A 22,001-nucleotide genomic window follows, 5' to 3' on the forward strand; every position below is an offset into this window, starting at 1 on the left:
CAAAAAATTAAAGGAGCAAAGTAAGGTAAATATATCTAGATTGATTCCCACCGAAAAATATTAAGTATGCCATCGGATTATACAAATAAACTGATATTGGCAAAAAATGAATACAACACTTTTAAAACAAGGAACGCTCAAACCGAATAATTGGAATCCAAGAATGTATATATAAGAACCGAAACAGTTGAAAATCTATATGATAAAAAAGGATCTAATAAAAGAAAAATCCGTCTTAAGCTAATTGGCAAAAATTAGTAACCAGTCTAAAGCAGATCTTGCTCTACAAGTGACATCCATCCTGTTGGTCATGGTAAGAACACATTTGATGACAAGTCTCATTCAATAGTGTCACAATCGTTAAAGAAGACGAGACTTTGATTATGTTATCAATCTTTAATGTGATTTTATGAAAGGTTAACAGACACGTCTAAATAATGAAAATATATTAACATTGAAAAAGGAAAAAAAAATGTTCAGTAATTAACTGATGTTTTTAGAAACATCTTCAAAAATTAGATAAAGTATTGGGTTCAACAATACATTTGTTTATTTTCTTTGGTTACATCTTCTGACATCAGATTCGGACTTCTCTTGAACTGAATTTTAATGTGCGTATTGTTATGCGTTTACTTTTCTACATTGGTTAGAGGTATAGGGGGAGGGTTGAGATCTCACAAACATGTTTAACCCCGCCGCATTTTTGCGCCTGTCCCAAGTCAGGAGCCTCTGGCCTTTGTAAGTCTTGTATTATTTTAATTTTAGTTTCTTGTGTACAATTTGGAAATTAGTAAGGCGTTCATTATCACTGAACTAGTATATATTTGTTTAGGGGCCAGCTGAAGGACGCCTCCGGGTGCGGGAATTTCTCGCTACATTGAAGACCTGTTGGTGACCTTCTGCTGTTGGTTCTTTATTTGGTCGGGTTGTTGTCTCTTTGACACATTCCCCATTTTCATTCTCAATTTTATTGCATACTACTTCTCAATCCTTCGTGGAATTTTAAGAAATTTTTATAGAAGTTTCTTCGCCATCAAAAGTAATAACCATCTAGAGTAAAAACATATTTAGGCAAAACATTTTTTCTTTAAATGATTGCTAAATGGACTTTCTGGTATTTTGCATTACACGTTAACAAGACCAAGTGCAGGCAAGACACAACGTTACTTTGAACTCTTAACGGGTTTTTGTGGTCTAAGTTATGTGTGCAAAAATTGAGGTGCATGCACAGTATGCAACACTTCAGTGCCATAAGTTGAACAAAAACTGCTTATTATTCCAGTGCACTAAAGTTCATTTCTTTTTTTTTTTGTGGGTTTTTTGTTTGTTAATCTTTTTTTTTATATGTTGATTGTATTTTTGTCAAGCTGTTGTTTTCTTTGACTTATGATTTCTGTTAGCCTCTTTGATATTTTTTCTTTTTTTCATACAAGAAACGTGCACGAGAGCTTCGTTTCATTTAAGTTGGTATGCATACAGACATATTAATTTGGTAAAAATACGTATTAAAGACGTCTTGCTCAATTTTGGCCTAATGTACTAAGATAAACTATGTTCAACTTTTTGTTTAATGTTTAATTATAATAACAATTTGGTTACAAAATGCTAACAAAAGATAGCAATAGCTACACGAATGATATCGTTCCTGTTTCTGTACATTTTTCACATTTTTTTTTAACTATTGTTTTTCTTTAAGATGATTTCAAATTCTCTCCATTCTTTTCTAATTACTAAATTTAAGATTTGTATAAGATTTCCTATAATTTATTATCGTCGGTATAAAAATATAAATCACTTATAATATATATTATATATTAACATTCACACATAGATGATTCAGGTTCTTATTACATTCCTCATCTTATTTTTTCTCTCTCATATATTTACATTTTCTCTGTCATCATTTGTTCATTTGAAATTTTAGGTGAAATATTTTATGTACTTGTAGTATCATCAATACCAAAATATCCCATAACTATTAAAATTATGGCTGATTCTTTTAATTGAAACACTCATTGATATAAAATATCTTTCCGACATAACTTTTTATAATAACATAAAATCTCTTTTTAAACCAGATACAGATTTACTAATGTAATACATTGTACATGTAAGTAAGTATACGTCTATTTACACAAAACATCACGTCAAAGTATTCCCAATTATTCAACACTTAAATTTGAGTAATTGTCAAATACTTTTCCTTTCATCTATATTTGCAATTACATGTATTTATCTAATATTGGACAATCAGGATGACAATGGAAATCGCATATGACAAGTTAAACTGTACAATTGATATCTAATAACGGATGACAGATATGTAATTGAGTCGAAAGACAATAATCAGTTCATATATACATCATAAACAACAAACATATAAGAAAGTGCAAATAATAATAATAATTATATTCTAAGACTCTATACTTTTTAAGACAGGTAAATGATAAAACTATATTACAAAAAGATTATTATAAGTTCATCCATCTTTGACACGAACTATATAACTTCCTACAAGTTATCAAATAATAACATATTTAATAATGCCTGCAGAAGTTTCATTTTGTCTTCAAACATTTCAAACATTTTTTTCTGTTCTAATCGAAATCGTTTTTTTATATAGATTTTACCGTTGGTTTTCCCCTTTGAATTGTTTTACACTAAGGCCCGTTTTGGAGACCGTACTTTATTCTATAATTGTTTACTTTTATAAATTGTGACTTGGACGAAGAGTTGTCGGATTGGCACTCATACCATATCTTTTTAAATCTATGCTTTCGAAAAAAATGGAAAAAATGTTTATTTGATTGTTAATCCCTCAAACATGACGACAATGACGTCTATGTGATTCTCATATACAACTTTTGTTTGGTTATATATTTTGGATGGTTGGAATTGATGTTTTTTTTACTGTAATTGCTAAAAGTAAAAATTTTTTTTTTTTAATATACTAAGAAAAAAAAAAAAAAAAAAATGCTTCATAGATAGCTAACATACATCGTCGTTTTTAACAGGTTATACCTCAATTAGTAAATAGTGTCAGTCTCAGTGAAAATATAAAGTTTTTATTCAAATGCATAACGGTCATGTGCTGCGAAATCAGTTCTTCAGACTTAAATTCATGCTCCGGGCTTACACGTATATTATTTATTTGAAATTTTAAATAATTAGATATTCAGAATCTTTTCAATCAAATAAACACTATTTTGTATATATACTCATAATGTCGTTTGTGATCTCCTCTCTCGATTTTCTTTTCAGAAAGTGCGCCTGATTGCCCCATGGTTGTCTCCAAAACAGACAATAGTTCCAGTGCAATTTTTAACTCTGTAGTTGCTAAGCTATTCACAGCATCTTTATCAGATGCTACACACAAATCTTACTCTAGAATGATAAATAATTATTTACAATTTTGTGAGACGTATTATGCTGAATGCAGACCATTTCCATCTTCCCACATACTCCTATCTCATTTTATTGCTAATTTATTCTTACGAAATTATAGTCCATCAACTATCGCCACCCATATATCAGCTTTGAGTTTTGTGCACAAATCAAATAGTTGGCCTGATCCAACAGATATGTTTGTTATTCATAAAATTTTGAAAGGTGTACAGAATTTGAAAGGCAAAAATGACCCTAGACTACCAATAACTAAGGACATTTTGATCAAATTAGTTGACTCTTTGCCGTGTGTAATTGTTAATGTAGACAACCAATTAGCCCTTAAGGCTATGTTTCTACTTGCTTTTTATGCCTTTTTACGAGTAGGTGAGATATCGACCAAAAGCGGCTCCGATATAAAGCAGGTGCTTCAGGTTGGCGACATATCATTTGATCGTGAAAATAGTACTTTGAAAGGTATGTCTATAACCATGACATATTATAAACACAGTGATCTGCATCCAAAAACCATTTATATCCCGATTTGTGCAGATAATATTACGTGTCCAGTCACTCATGTACATCACTATCTGTCTCAATTTGGACATTCAAGTGGACCTTTGTTCCAATTTAAGTCTGGAGCTCCAGTTACTAGGTCTTATTTCACCACCTCTTTAAAGTCGGCTCTCTCATTCATCGGTTTAGATACTCGGTACTATAAAGCACACAGTTTCAGGATAGGGGCTGCGACTTCTGCTGCTGCTAGGGGAATTCCCCACTCCGTGATTCAAGGGATGGGAAGATGGAAATCGAGTGCTTTTATGAAATATATAAGGATGCAAAATTTTTAAGTTATTAGTTGCACGTTTTGGGTCAGCATTGCCTGCCAAAACATTTGTCACTTAATTATTTAATATCTGTGTCTGTTGTATTAATCATTGCCATAAGAAATGCTAATTTCAATTTTGATTTGTACAGTTGTGTACATTATTATATGTTTTGTGATTTGTTTTGAGAGCATGTTATGGATGTCAGCATTGCCTGGTCTGTAGCTGCAATCTGTTATTTTTCTTTTCTTAATATTTTTTATATTTACATAATTGATTTTTATAACATGAATTTTATGTACATAGACTGGATTCACGTCGCCAGAGCCCTCGGGTGGGGGATCCACTCTTAATGTAAGAGTGTATTTGTGGCAGATTTTTCTCCCCACCTTTGCTATTATTTGTCATTTATTCAATTGATATGATTTTAGTTGATGTAATTTCGTATTAATTATGTATTATAATTGCATATTAATTATGAACTTTTATGTCAAATGTTTTATTTGCAAATTGTAATTTTTTGCATTTTATTTTTGAATAAATGACCTTTTTTCGTCAATCTTGTTTTTATAGATATAGCAAAACAAGCTCAAACTCTGGCTGACATGTTTATATGTCAATAAGTTTATGGTATCTGTCTGTCTGTCTTAAAACCAATTTTATTTGCTAATTAAGAAGCGGAATAAAATAATTTAAGACAGCAGGGAAGATTAATTTTGTAGTTTTATAGCTTTAACTGATGTAAAGAATGAGAACTTTATATTGTAAATTTTACGATGTCTCTGAAGTGACCAGTGGGTCAGATTTGTATAACATTGCTATTTGATTAATTGTCTAAATTGTATAACACTTTTTCACGTGTAGAAAACCATGTGAGTGGATTTCTTACTTCTTATTGGTCAATGATCTTGCGGGGTCAGCACAAGTTTACGTGCCATGTGTGCACTTCCTTTTATCATTAACTTTCGTCTTGATAACTTGTGATTCTAAAACATTGCGTGAAATTTAAATTTCCCACCCGCAAACCTCCCTTTATTTTATCTTTACATGTAGCCTTGTAAATAGATTTTTTTAGTTGGGCAGATTTTTCTCCCCACCTTTGCTATTATTTGTCATTTATTCAATTGATATGATTTTAGTTGATGTAATTTCGTATTAATTATGTATTATAATTGCATATTAATTATGAACTTTTATGTCAAATGTTTTATTTGCAAATTGTAATTTTTTGCATTTTATGATTTTGAATAAATGACCTTTTTTCGTCAATCTTGTTTTTATAGATATAGCAAAACAAGCTCAAACTCTGGCTGACATGTTTATATGTCAATAAGTTTATGGTATCTGTCTGTCTGTCTTAAATACTCATCGCATCTACAACATATCTGTGGGTTGCCGTTATAAACAGTCTTATATTGTAATGTTAAATACACAAAAAAAGTGTGATGAAACTTTAAATAGAATGCAATTTCCTGCTATTTAGTATATGTTTTCATTCATAGATACCTAGTTATTTTTTATTTTTTTAAAAATCTTTTTCATTTTAGTACAGCCTGAGGTTTTTTGGCTATTTATTTGGAAATTAGTTTTTTTGTCAGAGGTAGCTTATGAAATGATACCTTTGCGAATTCCGGAATGAAAAATGATTTGTCGCTTTAACGTATAAATGTTGTTGACAGCATTTTCGAACTGATATTTCAGCGATATTGCAGTTAATGTTGCAATAATCTCCAAAATTTGTAAATAATGCCGATTTTGGCAAAATATATCCATAAAGATAATTCTATAACTGAACGTTATGATTAAAACAAATCAAAATGAAACTGGCTAATGGTATCAATCTACAAATGGCAAATGTGAGGCCTGATGTTCTGATGAGGGACTAAGCATTAAATAAAGTATTGTTGTTGGCGTTGTTGTTAGAATGAAAATTTTTGATATTTTACTAGCAAACATGAGGAGTTAAATATCATTCGCAGCTTTATCCTTCATGACAACTTATTTATGAGATGTATGAACCAAAGTGAGCACAGATGCAGAAGCGATCTTTCATTCTATTGATATGTTGACTATTTTGTGGTAGAAGTATTTTTATGTGACATAATTTCTAATTCGTTTCTTGCCTCTAAACTTTTTGTTGTAAAAGTTTACCATAGACAAAGAAAACTTGACTTTTCCGCTTGGCAATCCCCTGTCAGTACTTTAAATTTGAATTCGTAATGAATGATTTGTGATAAATTTAACAAACGATTGAAAATGTGGCGTAAATATAAAATTTAATCCCGATATCTATAATGAGTTTTTTTGCAAACATCAAAGACTCTGTATTGCCTCTTCCTTTTGAACCAACCACCAGTTTTCGGGAATATCTGGTGCTTCAGTGTTATACATTTCCTTCAGTTGATCTTTAAATTTACATGTTACCCACATCCAGTACTTTGATACATCGGAATTAGGTGGAATGTCCCAATCGGGATAATGTTCTTTGTAGTTTTTATATGGTCCCTCTTTGTTTCCTCTGATATAAATCGCATCTGTTGTAATTGAATAATTGCAAAATTCTACTGCCAATTTGTTTGTTGTATTCCAACTGCAACCACCTATACCTTCTGGGCGATGCTGTAAACATTTATGAGGAAATTTGTCTTCTAAATGATTTTTATCGCTATTCATACAAGGTTCATGGCAAAACATACAATTTGCCGTGCAACCCCATAGACTCTCCATTATTTCTGAAATAGGATTTTTCTTCCATTGGACATTATCTGAATTCACATTTGAAAAAGTGTCTAGCACCATGTCTTCCATAACAGAAAGCTGTTCATTTAAAATTACGACAAAAGTATCCAGATTAGATATTTTCCTATCTCTGACATGAATCAGAGTATCATTGGACAAAGGTAAATCTGGAGATTTACAGTTATGCAATATAAACGAATCTATCCATTTTGGCATACAGCTTGACGATCTACCTTGACAGTCTTTTGTTGCATCTGATATACATTTGGAAATATGCGAAAATATTTTTGTCACCCGACTCCGCGCTAATTGATTATACAAGCATCCACTATGAGTTCCTGCTTTCTCCTCAAACAGTTCCCTTTTTAATAATTTCATTATCCATCTGGTGGCATAGATGTATGGATCGGAAATAAAAGATTTATATTTTCGAAAATCCTCAGCTGTAGCCAAATGAATAAGTATATCTTTAATTAAACTGTATTTCCTATTTGCAAAGAGAATCTGGATACTTTCTTGTGCATCAATAGGGAGACATTCATATACTTGGTCTACAACAGCTTTCACTATAGCATCTCTGAAAAATCCAAAAGCAATTAAGTCTTCTGTTGCATCTTCAACTGTATTTTTGAACAAAGCCCATGCTGTGCCTTTATACTCTCCCATTTGTGCTTTTGGGCTATTCTTTATATTATACGAATCATTCATTCTTGTAAAAAAGCTAATTGCATACCGCACAACATGATTCATAATCATAGCACGAAATGGCGCGAGCAAGTTGAATTTACATTCATTTTTAGTGTGTTGATTGAATTCACTGTACTCTTCTGAAACAATGTACAAAATTTCAGTGACGTATGACGGATCAAATCGAATGCCATCGGTGTTGAGCTCTTCTAGCTTAAGATCAATTTTTCTAAATATTCTATTTGCAAAATCGATTGCTTGATGTTTACATTCATCTGGACTCACTTCGCGCCAAAAAATATACAACTTGCGAATACTCAAATGTTTCTTTGTTGAAATATATATTTCCGTCAAAGTTTGCTCAAGGTGTTTCATGTTTTGATAAGCTTTTGCGTCTGGTAAACGCAATCCTTTATCTATAAAATCTTCTTTAAATGTTGCATCTGACGGGAACAACTCAATGAGTAGTGATTCGATTTGATCTTTAATTGGAACGATATCGGTGAAGTCTTTTGTGGTAAAATTATTGATCCATGAGTTCCAGAGACTGTTGAACTTGTCCTCCATTACCATTATACTTGGTACTTGTCCTTTCATTTGAAGAGCTAATTCCTTGGCCATATTGTTTATTTCCATTTCATGTTTAGTTTTTTCACTTACTCGAAGTTTTTGTATTCTTAATTCTTCTTTTGTATTATTCACAGCTGTTTTTGCTTTCATTATAAGACTTTCTGCATGATTACAAAGTCTATTTCGTTTAGCCTGTGTCCACTGGATCAAAATGTCTTGAAGTATGCTTTCTGCAACAAACTGATCTAGTTCATGATTAAGATCTTCAACTTGTTTGTCAACTTCTTTTGTAAGTTGAATCATAATGGCAGGAACTGCTATTTCAAGAGCGTCTTTATTTACACAACTGACAAGTTTGCTTTTTGCTTCAGATTTAATGAATTCCAAAACATACTTTTCCAATTTCCATGCTATTGCTTGATATTTTTGATCCATGCTATTATATGCCTTTAGTTCGAGACTGTTACGAAAGCTGAAAACAAAATCGTCTTTCAGAATGCCATTCCAGAGATCGTCTATTCGAGAAGCAGTATCTGCGATAGTCAAATACGTTTCTCTGCCATTTGTCAGCCGAAAGATGATGGCTTCCTTCACTTTACTCACACTCTCACTGTATCCAGGATTGGCAGGAGCCATCGGCGGATCCCCGTGCCAAAGGTCTGAAAAATACCAAACATTTTTTTCACTATCAAAATCTATCACTTGATTGAATGACTGTATATCTGCAATTTTTTCTTGTTCTGCCGCCTCTCTTGTCATCTCATCTAGAACTTCCACAAACTTTTGTCTACCTTGCATCATTTTGTCATTAGCGTCAGATGCTGGCACATTTTGATGAACAAAAACGCAGGTCTGTTTAAGATTTATTTTTTCGTTGGTTAATTTTAGTCTTAGGAAGGCGTGCACAGCTATTTGCAAAACATCTTTCATTTCAGCTGTATTTTCGCCCTTTATATTGACAATTGTTATGTCTCCAAGTCCTATAACAAACGTTGCTAACTCATTATCATGGGTATGTTTTTGATTGGCTAGTTCTGGGGCTCGTAGACCTTCTGTATCAATGACAAGAATGTAGTCGAATTTAGTGTTGGCTGTATCTATTGGAACTAACTGAATAAAAACACCTCTGGTGCATCTTCCTGCACTCACTGCAAATTGAAGACCAAACATTGTATTCAGAAGTGTAGATTTTCCAGAACTTTGAATACCTAATACAGACAGGGCTAGAAGTTTTTTCTCACCCAGTATTGTCCTCAACTGCTGAAGAACAGCTTTAACCCAACACAGGGGCACGTTAGCGATGTCACCGTCCATTATTTCAAATGGTTGTCCCATGACGAGCAGTTTTGCTGTTATTAGAGGAAGCATATTTGCTAAAGATTTAAGATTAATTGTATCTTGGCTGCGGCATTGATAAATTGATTCATATATTTGACCCATCTCTCGACATAGATGTTCAAATCCAAACGAAGCTTCAGCTAGTTTATATTCAGTTCTTTCTAGGTCCTCTTTACATTTTTTTATAACATCACCTTCTGTTTTGTTGTCCCTGTTTGTTTTTAGAGCTTGCCAATCAGTTTGATACTGAGACAAGTATCCAGGAAGTACGGATCTTGATCTCTGATCGAGGAATTGTTTTAACCAGAGAACAAACACTGTGCAATCTTCGTCTGATTGTATCATATTTGATAGTATATCTAATAATGTCTTCATAAATGGTCCCATGTTTTTACATATTTGTAATTGTTTTTTTCTCTCTTCATTCATTTCGTTCCTTATTGTACCTTGTTCGGGCAAACTTTTGTACTGAGATGATTTATTAACACTTTTGAGTTTCTTACTCCAAGATGCCCAAGTAACACCTTGAAGGGGTACCACTGTCGCTTTTACATTCAAACAGATATATGGTATTTGTCTAAAAACATTTAATGCTTTTAATTTAGCTGTTTTGTAAAGTGCAGTTTCCTCGTCTGTACCTATCAAACATCTAGGTAGCCTATCGTATACCGACTCTCCTATATTTTGTTTCATCATCCCTGCAATTGCCTTTCTCATTTCAGTTTTGATGTTGGAAGTGCTTCTCATTTGTCCACCAACTGACAATATACATACGTTAACCATTCGCTGGTAGCTTTCCATTGATTTTGTAAAAGTTTGCAGTTTTTGTTTTACTACCATTTTATCAATTTGAAACGCATCTATGGCTACAACAACACCTTTTTCGTTTTCAAACATATTAACGAGGACACCATTGAATGTTTTGTCTTCCAAATCGCTAAGTAACACCATTACTACTAAAACATCTGATAGTTGTGACATTCCACAAAGTTGCTCTGTGTATAAAATAGCATTTCCTCTCAAATTTAGAAACATTGTCGTATTTCTAAGGATTGTTGATTTGTTCGATGGAATGTACCAGGCTGCTTCAACCATTCCGTCACTTAAGATTCGTTTTGCTGTCCCGAGGGGACAGTCCTTATTTAAATAGGTATTGTGATATTGATCTGTCAAAATTTCATTTAAAAGTTTTGATTTTGAGACTGATGGACAACCTATCCGAACAAAAGAGACAATGTCACATGGGCATTCCACAGACATATCTTGAAATGTACTTTTCTGAATTTTTTTTTCTAAAATAATTGACCGCAGTGGCCACACAGATACCTCTATGGGCTCATTTCCAAAATTTGGGAGAATAAATGGAATAGAAAGCTTGCACATGAACAATTTGTTCGCAATTATTTGTTTTAACATTGGGCTACTACATTTAAATAGCGCAAGCAGCAGGTCAAGTGGATTTATTTCAATCTTATCTTCATTGCCAGTATCATTCAATATATGATCAAAGCAAAACTCATCTGACATGTTTTTATTTTGACCTTCCTCGCAATTCTCAGATTTAATATTTTCAAGAAATTCATGAAGCATTTGGTCCCTACAGGTACAATTCATCATTACAATATTTTCCACAAATTTTAATGCAACATCTTTCAGTTTAAAAGATGTTGTTATTGCCCGAATGCTCATAGCATCCACTAACATTAATTTATTTGGATAAAACCTTTCTAGTCCTATTCGCTTCAAGAAATGAAGCATGCTGCTGCAAGAATCTTGAGGAACTGATTTGCTTGTAGGCGTACTTGTTTTTTCATGGTCTGCGAACTTCTTTTCCTCTGAGAAAAAAAATGAAAATCCAGTTGTGACATTTGGTATTTTAATTCAAGCAGTATAGCTGTTTTATCATGTTCATAAGATAACACAGTATATAGTAGACCTCATTACTAAAAAAATTAACTCTTAGTACATCAATAATTTTTATAGAAAAATAATACTTTTAGAAAAAAATGGCATTTAGTGTATATATTTATATTATTTAAAGAGAAATCATCGGTAATTTATTCATACAATTTGATAGAAATAATCTTTTAAAAAACAGACTTTCTCTTTGAGGTATTGGGCACACTTTTCAAGTTTTTTAGCACACATAACTACCAGTTAAAGTTATTTGAGTAGAAAGTAGATAAACCATTGGGAATGTGCAAAACCATCTCGTTCTTTATTTTTCTTAAAGAATCACCGAAATATCCCAAGACCTTGTGGAAAATATCAACTTCACAAATAAAAAACGATGATCTGACATTGTTTATCGTCTAAATGAAGTGTTAGAGTATTTTTTATTTGTCTTTGTAAATTATTACTTTTATATATCGAACTAAAAGACGAATTAAAAGAGTTTGTATGGCTTTGTTGCATAAAAAAGAATGGCCAACGTAGAAAAAAGTATCTTGTTTTACAGAACGGATAAATCCTACTCTGAAAAAAATCACTCTGATTCAAAAAGAAATTTTCCCTCTGAAACTGACGTTGTCAAAATGCTTGACCTCATAATTGACAATGTATAATTTACGTTTGAATAACGTGTTTGTCAACAAACTATCGACATTCCAATGGGAACCAATTGTGGCCCTTTTCTTGCTGACATGTTCTTTAATTCTGATGAGGCTAAACTCATACAGGAACTACGGGATTATACTATTTTCGGGTTTGTAATAACATGAACAACACGACGGGTGCCACATGTGAAGCATGATCTGCTTACCCTTCCAAAGCACCCGACATCACCGTGAGTGTTTTATGGGGTTCGTGTTGCTTAGTATTTAGTTTTCTGTTATGCATTGTTTACTATTATTTGTCTGTTTGTCTGTTTTCCTTTTTAACCATGGCGTTGAAAGTTTATTTTCGATATATGAGTTTGAATGTCTCTGGTATCTTTATTTTTATGAGATGAACATAACCCGTACCATGCAAACAAATGAATTTAGAATAAATGGCCTATTCCCGATGGAAGGATTGCACTTTGTAAATATAGCTGTTTAACAAGCCATACGTCTTTTGGGAAGATATGTAATATTCATAGATATGTTTATTTGTTAACTTACTAGTTGCCAGATATTATCTCTGAGTTCCAGCGCATTGAGACATAACTGTGAATTAGTCACTGGATAACCAGGGAATTTATTCAGTGAATTCATATATAAAATCATAGTTTGTTAGTTTTACAGTTCATGGTTATTACATACATTTTACAAACTATATTGTTTCATGATTACGGAAAGTGTACCATTTTGTCCGGTTTTGTTTCTAAAGATAAAACTTTATGATCGTTGACCTTTAACCTTATTGATGAAAACCGTTGAAGCTGGATTAATTTATATGTTTTATTGATACACACGAACAACTTCAACTTTAGTTAAAAATTACATGTGGTAAGTTTCGACATTGTTGTTGGAAAATCATTTGATTAAGTAATAAAGTGTGTATAAAAGTATTTTGAGACAAAATTCTGTACATTTTCACAAAACATGCTGTTTTGGTTTATTACCACGTGCTCAGATCATATATTGTCAACTTTTGCTACACAAATTTTATACATGAAAAAAAATATTATATCAGCTATTCATGATCATATGTATCTTTTTACATCATTTAAAAATTTTCTGTTTTTAGCATTAATATATATGTTAATTTCGTATGTTTTTAAAAATTCATTTCTGAAAACTGCATAAGCGTCTATGTCTTTTTGTTTATAATTTGATATATGAGTGCTTTTATGAATTGAATATAATAAGACAGTTAGAAAGAGATTTATATCATTATACATAGGATCATGTATTTTATAGCCCAGTACTAAAGTTTTAAAATTAAAAATATGTGACCCAATTTTGATTTTGCTTACAAGTACATATATTTTCTTCCAAAATTCATGAAAGAATTGACATTTGAGAAAAAAAGTGTTCGTAATCTTCAGTCACGTTACACAAGTCACACATACTTGTTTCTTGTATGTGCCATTGTAGTAATAATTGTTTACATGGTAGGATGAAATGGAGTAATTTCCATCTTAACATTTTATATTTGTTATTAATTAAATAGGTAAAAGTAAATTGAAGCACATTATTTATTGGAGTGATTGATTCTAGATGAAAGATGTTTTTCCATTTGGAGAACCCTAGTGGTCTCTCCTCATTTTTGTTATTTAAATAGTTATATATATCTTTGGATGACATATTTTCAATTAGTTCTGTTTTTTTGTTAACAGTCAAGGACAAGTTTAATTTTGTTTTTACAGAAGTTTTCAAAGATTTGTCAGATTTTAATGTACTAACCCATTCTTTTGGAATGCAATTTTTCAATTTTAAAAGTTCTGAGATCCAATTGGTTTTTGAGGTTAGTTTCTCCAATATAAGTTTTTGTGATATGTGCCCTTTTTGGTCAATTATATCATTAATGAAAATAATACCATCTTTTATCCAATTTGGGTAAACTAAACATTTTCCTTTAAATTTTATATTTTTATTACCCCACAACATTTGCTGCCTAATATTTCTAAAATTTATGATAGGCGTATTACTTGTTGATGTATTATATGCTTCATACCAGCTCTTTAATATGTTCAAGTAAAATGAAGGTAGAACATTACTTAAATTAGGTAATGATTTTATGTTGTCAGGCATCATATAAAATATAAGGTTGTTTTTACCAAATTTATTGAAATAATATGTTTGAATAACTTTCCAATTAGCAAATTCTTTTGCCGTTAATCGTTTAACCCATGAAATATTTAGTGCATTTAAGAAGCAATCAATGTCAGTAATTTTTAGACCTCCATTTGTGTAATCTTTGGTAAGTGTTGAGCGTTTTACCTTTTCTTGTTTATTATTCCATATAAAATTATAAATAAGTTTTTTAAAATCTTTTATGTACATTTGGGGTATTGAAACAACCGAAGCCAAAAAAGTAAGATTAGGTAAAATAAGCGACTTAACAACTGTTATTCGTCCTATCACATGTATCATGGTTAAATTTCTTTTTTCCCAATCAAGTATTAATTTTTTTGTCTGTTTCATTGTTTTTTCAATATTTAATTTGTGACATTCACTTTTATGTAATCCGAAGTAAACACCTAGACTTTTAATTGGTTCTTTGCTCCAGTGTATATTTTCAATTTTTTCTTTACAATGTTTAAGTCTACCTAACCATATACCTTCTGTTTTAGATTTATTCAGTTTCAAACCAGAAAGTGTTCCAAATATTTCTATTAGGTTTAATGATTGGTGTATTTCATTTTTTGAACTGAAAAAGAGTGTTGTGTCATCAGCCAATTGAGACATAACTTGGTAATGTTATCAGTATAGAAAAACATGATAGCGTCTTGAACTTAATTCTCAGGATGTATAAAAGTGGAGGTAGGTATAGTATAGAATTTAGGTTAAAACTCGCAAAGTTCAACGCATGTAAATGTTAAAAAGTGCCGTACAGCCCCATATTTCGACCTTTGAATTAAATAGTAATGTATATCAATTTTCCGTTCTGGAATAACACATTTCACGAAACATCATGGTAAAAGTGGCACAGATTTGTAAAGTCAAATTGCTTGTTTCTGGATCCTTAATATCAGTTCAAAAATAATAAAGTGGCACAGTTTTAGCCACAAAGGGTATGGCAAATTGCATTGGTTATATTTACAGAATTGCAACTTTTTACGGTGCAAAAATAGATCATAAAGAATTTCACCAAATCTGGTTTAACTCGTATATTTAAATGAAGTTAACACAAGTACAAAGTTTTAGGATATTTCAGGAAGAATGCGAAAATCCTGGGATTTAACTATGATGACTCAGTATAGATTCACAGTTTACAGTATACATTGTTTACATAAAGCCCTTAATAAAAAAATCTTAATGTATGCATATCTATAATTTGAATTGTTTAGAGAGCTTATATTTAATTTTAACTGTCGTTGGAACTCATAGATCTTCACTGAGTATTGTTTTGGGGTGGCTTTGTTCTGTCGATAAGCCCCCAAAAACAAGCCGTAATAACACGAATAACGAAAAAAATGGTTTTTAGTGACTGTGGCAATAAACAAGAGACTCCCAAGAACCTCAATCGATCACTTGTATTTGCTTTTCAATATACATTAATGAGTGGCTTAAAATTTTCATATAAATGTTCTTTGTATTCTCATATTTTCTTCATAAACAAAAAAAGCTTCTTTTTTTACACATATGTTCCATTTTAGCTACATGTATATATATAGTGGCTATGTTTTTTGACGTGCAAGGAAATAAAATACAAAGTTTATACTAGATACTCTAAAACTCGTTCAACCCAAGTTTGGCAGAAATTGAATTCATCATGAAAAATTGTCTTAAGAGGGCAATAACTCCTTTAAGGGTCAATTTACAATTTTGTTCATACAAAGCTTATTTGCAGCTCTAACTTTGCTTATGTAGACGAAACACAAGTCTTGCGTACTAAATTATAATCATGGTACCTTTGATAAATATTTGCTGACTATTTCTGTTGTTTACAGTTTATCTTTATCATTCGAGATGATAACCAGAAACTGCAAAAAATCCTTAAAATTACTATTTTAGTGGCAGCAACCGAACAATGGGTTATAAGATTCATCTGAAAATTTCAGGGCTGATAGAGCTTCATCTGATAACTACTTTACCCCATGTCAGTTTTGCTCTAAATACTTTGGTTGCGAGCAAATCGAGTGAGTTCAATGAACCATCTATAAATGGACAATCAACAAAAGGAAATCAAAAATCATCTTTTATCATTAATTTTGGAATTAACCTACCCATTAAAGATTTATATGTCAAAATCCAGGAAAATGCAGTGTTCATTGTAAGTATTTGCTTTATTTAACAGGGCACTAACTGTCAAATTCAGTTTCACTCATCATATTTGATTTATAACAATGAGAAATATTTATCCAAATTAAAAGAGTCTAAAATAAACATTTCACAGGGAATCGGTTCTATTATATATAGCTTGATTTCGTGTGTATTTTAATCTAGACACCATCTAAAATAGATATCGAAATCGTGCAATTAGATTTTTATAGTCCTGTCTAGTTTTGTTTTATAGATTATGCATTACTTCACACGCACAATCCATGCGATCTCCAGTTAATTAAGGAGTAAAATTGAAGTTCACATAGATACTTTTTTCAGTGATGTTGAATTGTTTACTTGCCAATGAATAATCATTATCAATGTTTCTGAGCTTATTTTGACAAAATAGAAGCAGACTGGTTGCTAAAAGCGAATTGATATTTCACTATTTAACTTTCATTAATGATTGAACAAAAATTCAAAATTTAGATTTTAAATTTATCTCGTAGTCAGTTCGCTAGAAAGTCGTCATTATTGAGAGCCAATATATTATCCACTTATCTAAAAGTGTTATAAGTTATTTGTATCAGATCACGAGTTTGTTTACCTTTATTGAAAATCTGTATGAAATATATGGTCACGGATATAACCAAATCGTCGTCACAATCCCAAAATCTTTATTTGGAAGATTATGAATTCATCAAATTACGCGCTTCACTGATTTTGTTTATACCACTTGTAATACAACTAATTTTATAGCGAATCAGCATCTGTTTGCCTAGCCGAAAAACCTGCTATCAAGCAAATATGTTATTTTATCAAGTTCGTTGCCTGATATTACTATCTGTTAAAGGCAATCTGTTAAGAGCAAAACTGAAATAAGATGGCATGTACTTTCTGATTTTAATTCCTATCGTTAGATATCAATGTTTAGATGGTGACGTTCCATTGTCACCATCTTATGGTGTTTATATATCTCAACTGGTACGATTCGCTTGTGTATGTAATAACGTATTAGATTAAAACGAGGAAAAAACGTATTACGGAAAACTTTTTAATCATGTTAAACCAGGGTTTTTAGTTATCATAAAATAGTCAAAACATTTACTAGATTTTGTCATCGGTACACGGACATTATTAGTAAATATAACTCCCCTTGTAGACATCTTATACATTCAGGTATTTCACATTCAATCTTTTATTCTTAACAAAACACAACAATGTCAGTATTCAACTGAAAAGCTAACAAAACCTTTAAACAGACTTATTAAGAAGGGATATAGTTACGATACTGTTGTCAGGATATTAAAGATTGCGTATTTTGTCTTTAAAATTGATTCACTTATAGGGTCTTCGCATCGGAATCAAACATATGTATTACAAAACCAGTTGTTGGCATGGCATGGATTTTGTTCTTCTCATATATTTATGATGATACACCGTAATACTAAACCCATAACGGGAGGGATTGATATTCATATGACGAAGACTTAATCTTTCAATCTGTTTAATTGAGGTCTGGAGATGGCATGTAAGTAACTGCTTGTAGTCAAAATCTCTGTTGTTAATTTATGTATTATTGTCATTTTGTTTAGTTCCTTTTGACTCGTACTTGTCTTAAACTGAGTTTACTATGCATATTGTTGTGCGTTTGTGGTTTCAACATTGGCTAGATGTATAGGGGAGGGTTGACATATCTAAAAAAACCATGTCTTACCCCACCGCATTTTTGCGCCTGTCCCAAGCCAGGAGTCTCTGAACTTTGTTAGTGTTTTATGATTTTTAATTTTAGTTTCCTTTGTATAATCTAGGGTTTAGTATGACGTCCTTTATCACTGAACTAGTAACATATTTGTTTAGGGGCCAGCTGAAGGACGCCTCTGGGTGCGGGAATTTCTTTGCTGCATTGAAGACCCGTTGGTGGCCTTCGGCTGTTGTCTGCCCCATGGTCGGATTGTTGTCTCTTTGGCACATTCCCCATTTCAATTCTCAATTTTATTTGAGACTTTTATGCACCTTTTAGTATCTTTTAGTCGCAATGCAGTATGTCCTTAATGACGTGGGCGTTCTGTTATTTTTAGCGAATCAGTCAATTCTTTCTGATCTACATGTAAGCAAATCTTATCTAACAAATGTTTATCTTTTCTGACCTACGCTAAAGTCTTCTAACTTTCTCTAATTTGTTTTACCTACGCTTATCTTTCTTACCTTTGTTTATTTTCACATCAGAGTTGTGCGACACGCTTTCCTCCGTTTGTTGATTCATATCATCTTTTAATTTACTTTTTTCTTCTGTTACCTGTGGATACACACATACAAAAATACTTATTTACTGAGTCAATGAGCGGGAAAAGTTGTACCCTTTTACAAGTTTTATATCTGAATCGTCTGTCTTTTCCTTCTGAAAGTTTGGGAAATGCCTAATATAACAAATGATTCAACCGCAAAAAAAATATTAGATTTTCAACAAACAAGACAAATTTCAACCACTTAAACTACCCGATGCATAGTCTTCTACATAGAACGTTTTGTTTTTACCGAAAGCATTTAAGTTGGGTGACACTGATGAGTCTTTTTAAATGAAAAGGTGTGGCCCGCATACGAAAACATAAGCTTGGTATATTAAATGGCTGTTAATTCGTATTTAAATAATTTGATTTGAAATTCAGAATACCTCGCTGTTATAAGTATTTCCGTAGCCATCCCTCTCAATTTCTTCAGTTTTATCTGACATTTGTATTTCTTTTGCTGCCGTTTGCCTTAAAGGATTTTTGCCTTGGTCCTCTGAAAAAAAGTTCAGAAAAGTTTTAACCAATCAGCATTGAATTGAATACAAAACCTTTGTTCTAAACTACAAACTTTGACGATTCAACCACGGGTTAGGTGTTTGTCTAAAGAGAGTAAAATGTAAAATGGTTGGATTGCCGAATAATTTGCAATTTAAAATCAAACTAATAATTGTTAACATATTTGATTTAGTACGTATCTATCGTAATCTGTCAGTGTGTTTGGTTTGCGTAGCTGATGAGAGTATCAATTGTTTTTTTTATGCATTCAGGAAAGGATGTTGTTAAAACAGAAACACGTGATGCTATCAAATTTAAGTAAAGCCATTGAACACACACTTTCAATAGTTGATACGGGTAGTTTTTAAAAGTTTCTTATTATTATTTGAGTATTCCTAAACACGATATAATTACTACATGTTAACTAAATATAAAGAATTTCATAAAAATGTCCCAACTAACAAGTACCCGTGTCTGCCAAACCTTTATTGAAAACATAACAAATTCTGCCGACATGATTGTGTGTCAAACAAATACTTTCGCCAATCTAAAGAGAACAATGTATACAAACAATGTATCAAAGCATTATGTAATATACGTATGTAATAACATTGTGCCAAACACATTGTCGCTCATTACCTTCGAAGTCACTGTCTACTATTTCATCTTTCTGATTTAAGCTAGAAGGTTTCTGAACACATGCTACAACATCCTAAAATATATATAAAAACGAGGTCACTTATTTTGTACATTTTCCGTGTTTTCATATGATAATAAAAAGTAAAATCACAAAATTACTGTACTTTGAATATAATTCAAAACAAAAAGTCCCTTATCAAATGGCAAAATCAAATGATAGAACACATTGAAGAAATAGACAACAACTGTCATATTCCTGACTTGGTGCAGACATTTTCAAATGTAGAAAATGGTAGATTGAACCTGTTTTTATAGCGTCATACCTCTATCTTTTATGTCAATCGCATTAAATTTTATTATATTAACAACGATGCGTGAACAAAACAGACATAATACATTGAAGACCCATTGGTAGCCTTCGGTTGTTGTCTGCTCCATGGTCGGATTGCTGTCACTTTACACATCCCCATCTCCATTCTCAATTTTATAATAGATAAAATTGTCAAAATAGGGGTACATCAGTCACCAATGTCATAATCTCAATTAGAATTAAAAAACAACTGTTCAGAGAACGATTGAAAGTTTTTCCACCAATATTATGATTAAGTTTAAAATGGCATTTCAATCGTCAAATGATAGCTTATTGTACGCTGATTCCAAAAATGTCTGGTTTCTATACAATATTTTTCAAATAAGGGAGATAATTTGTTACTACCGGTTTGAAAAATGTCACTTTCGATAATATTTAAATATTTACATGACACTGATCCCAAAAATAGCTGGTTGTATATACTTTTATATTAATAAAGAACAATAAAAACGCTACTTCCGGTTTACACAAGGTCACTTTTTTTTAAAGTTGAATGGTTTGATACCTTTTGCTAAAAGTCTCATGCCTTTATCATGCATACATGTGAGGTAAAAGCAAAGGTCAAAATATAGAACGTCAAATTAAGCTATGACCTTGAGATCAATTTAAAGGTCATGAACCAAGGACCTCAAATCAAAAGACCATAGGTCTTAATTATATATGGTTGATGAGTTATATCACCCTATGTATATTTTTAAATACAAGAGGGGAGAAAACTCCCTTTTACGTTCAATGTACCCTTACAATCAAAATTTACGTGCTACGACATATCGCAACTAACTATTTAGTAAAACTAATTTGTTGATATCTTATACGGTTTTTGGAAATAAGTGAAAATAAGCCAAATTCAAAAATAAGAATTTCACCTTGACCCTTGACTTTGACCTAAATTTCATTTTTTTGGACGAAGGACCTCTAATCAAAAGATCCAAGGTCTCTATCACCTATGGTTTTCAAGATAGAAATGCATATCACTTATATCAAATGCATAAGAGGACATAACTCTCATATGGAGTGTTCATATTGCTTTCGTCAAAATAGGACAAATCATACGTAGGATTTAACGAGCAATTTTATAAAATAAATTAGTCGTAAACTTTTACGGTTGCAAAGGAGTAGTGGACAAAAGGAAAACAGTGTTTGGGGAGATAACTCCTACAAATAAAAGTATTCGGTTACGCAGGGTAAATTTCAAAAGCGCATAAACTGTTCAATATCATATACCAAATATCTAAGCGACATATTGGGAAACAAATATTTATCGCAAGAACAATATAAAGCGGAAGAAAAAAAATAAAATAAATAAACAAACCAACTGTTCAGAGAATAATTGAAGGTCTTTCCACAAAAAGCAATGTATTTTAATATGAAAGTTGTCAAATTAAGTTTGAGATGTCATTTCAATCGTTAAATGATAGCTTATTGTACGCTGATCCCAAAAATATATCGTTTCTACACAATAGTTTTTGAATAAGGGAGATAATTTGTTACTTCCGGTTTGAAAAATGTTACTTCTGATAATATTTGAATATCAAATTGACACTGATTAAAAAATATCTGGTTCTATATACTTTTTTTACTAATAAAGTACAAAAAATAGCTACTTCCAGTTTACACAAGGTCACTTCCGGTTGTTTTTTCAAGGTTAAATAGTTTGATACCTTTTACCAAAAGTATCATGGCTTTATCATGTATACATATGAGCTAAAAGCAAAGGTCAACATCTAGAACATTAAATTTAGCTATGACCTTGATATCAATTTCAAGGTCATAAACCAAGGACCTCAAATCAAAAGACAATAAGTCTTAA

General features: G+C 31.7%; 1 protein-coding gene across 1 annotated transcript; it reads right to left on the minus strand.

The window, feature by feature from the left end:
- Positions 1–6,524: 6,524 nt before the first annotated feature.
- Positions 6,525–20,297, minus strand: LOC134699338 (interferon-induced very large GTPase 1-like). The gene is made up of 6 exons (XM_063560948.1): positions 20,277–20,297; positions 19,822–19,894; positions 19,071–19,180; positions 18,605–18,695; positions 11,147–11,380; positions 6,525–10,303 (listed from the first exon to the last, which is right to left on the minus strand). Exons 1-6 carry the CDS (start codon positions 20,295–20,297, stop codon positions 6,525–6,527), a joined length of 4,308 nt encoding a protein of 1,435 aa, XP_063417018.1.
- Positions 20,298–22,001: the final 1,704 nt, after the last annotated feature.

Source organism: Mytilus trossulus, unplaced genomic scaffold (assembly GCF_036588685.1).
Source record: "Mytilus trossulus isolate FHL-02 unplaced genomic scaffold, PNRI_Mtr1.1.1.hap1 h1tg000050l__unscaffolded, whole genome shotgun sequence".
Lineage (NCBI taxonomy): Eukaryota > Metazoa > Mollusca > Bivalvia > Mytilida > Mytilidae > Mytilus > Mytilus trossulus.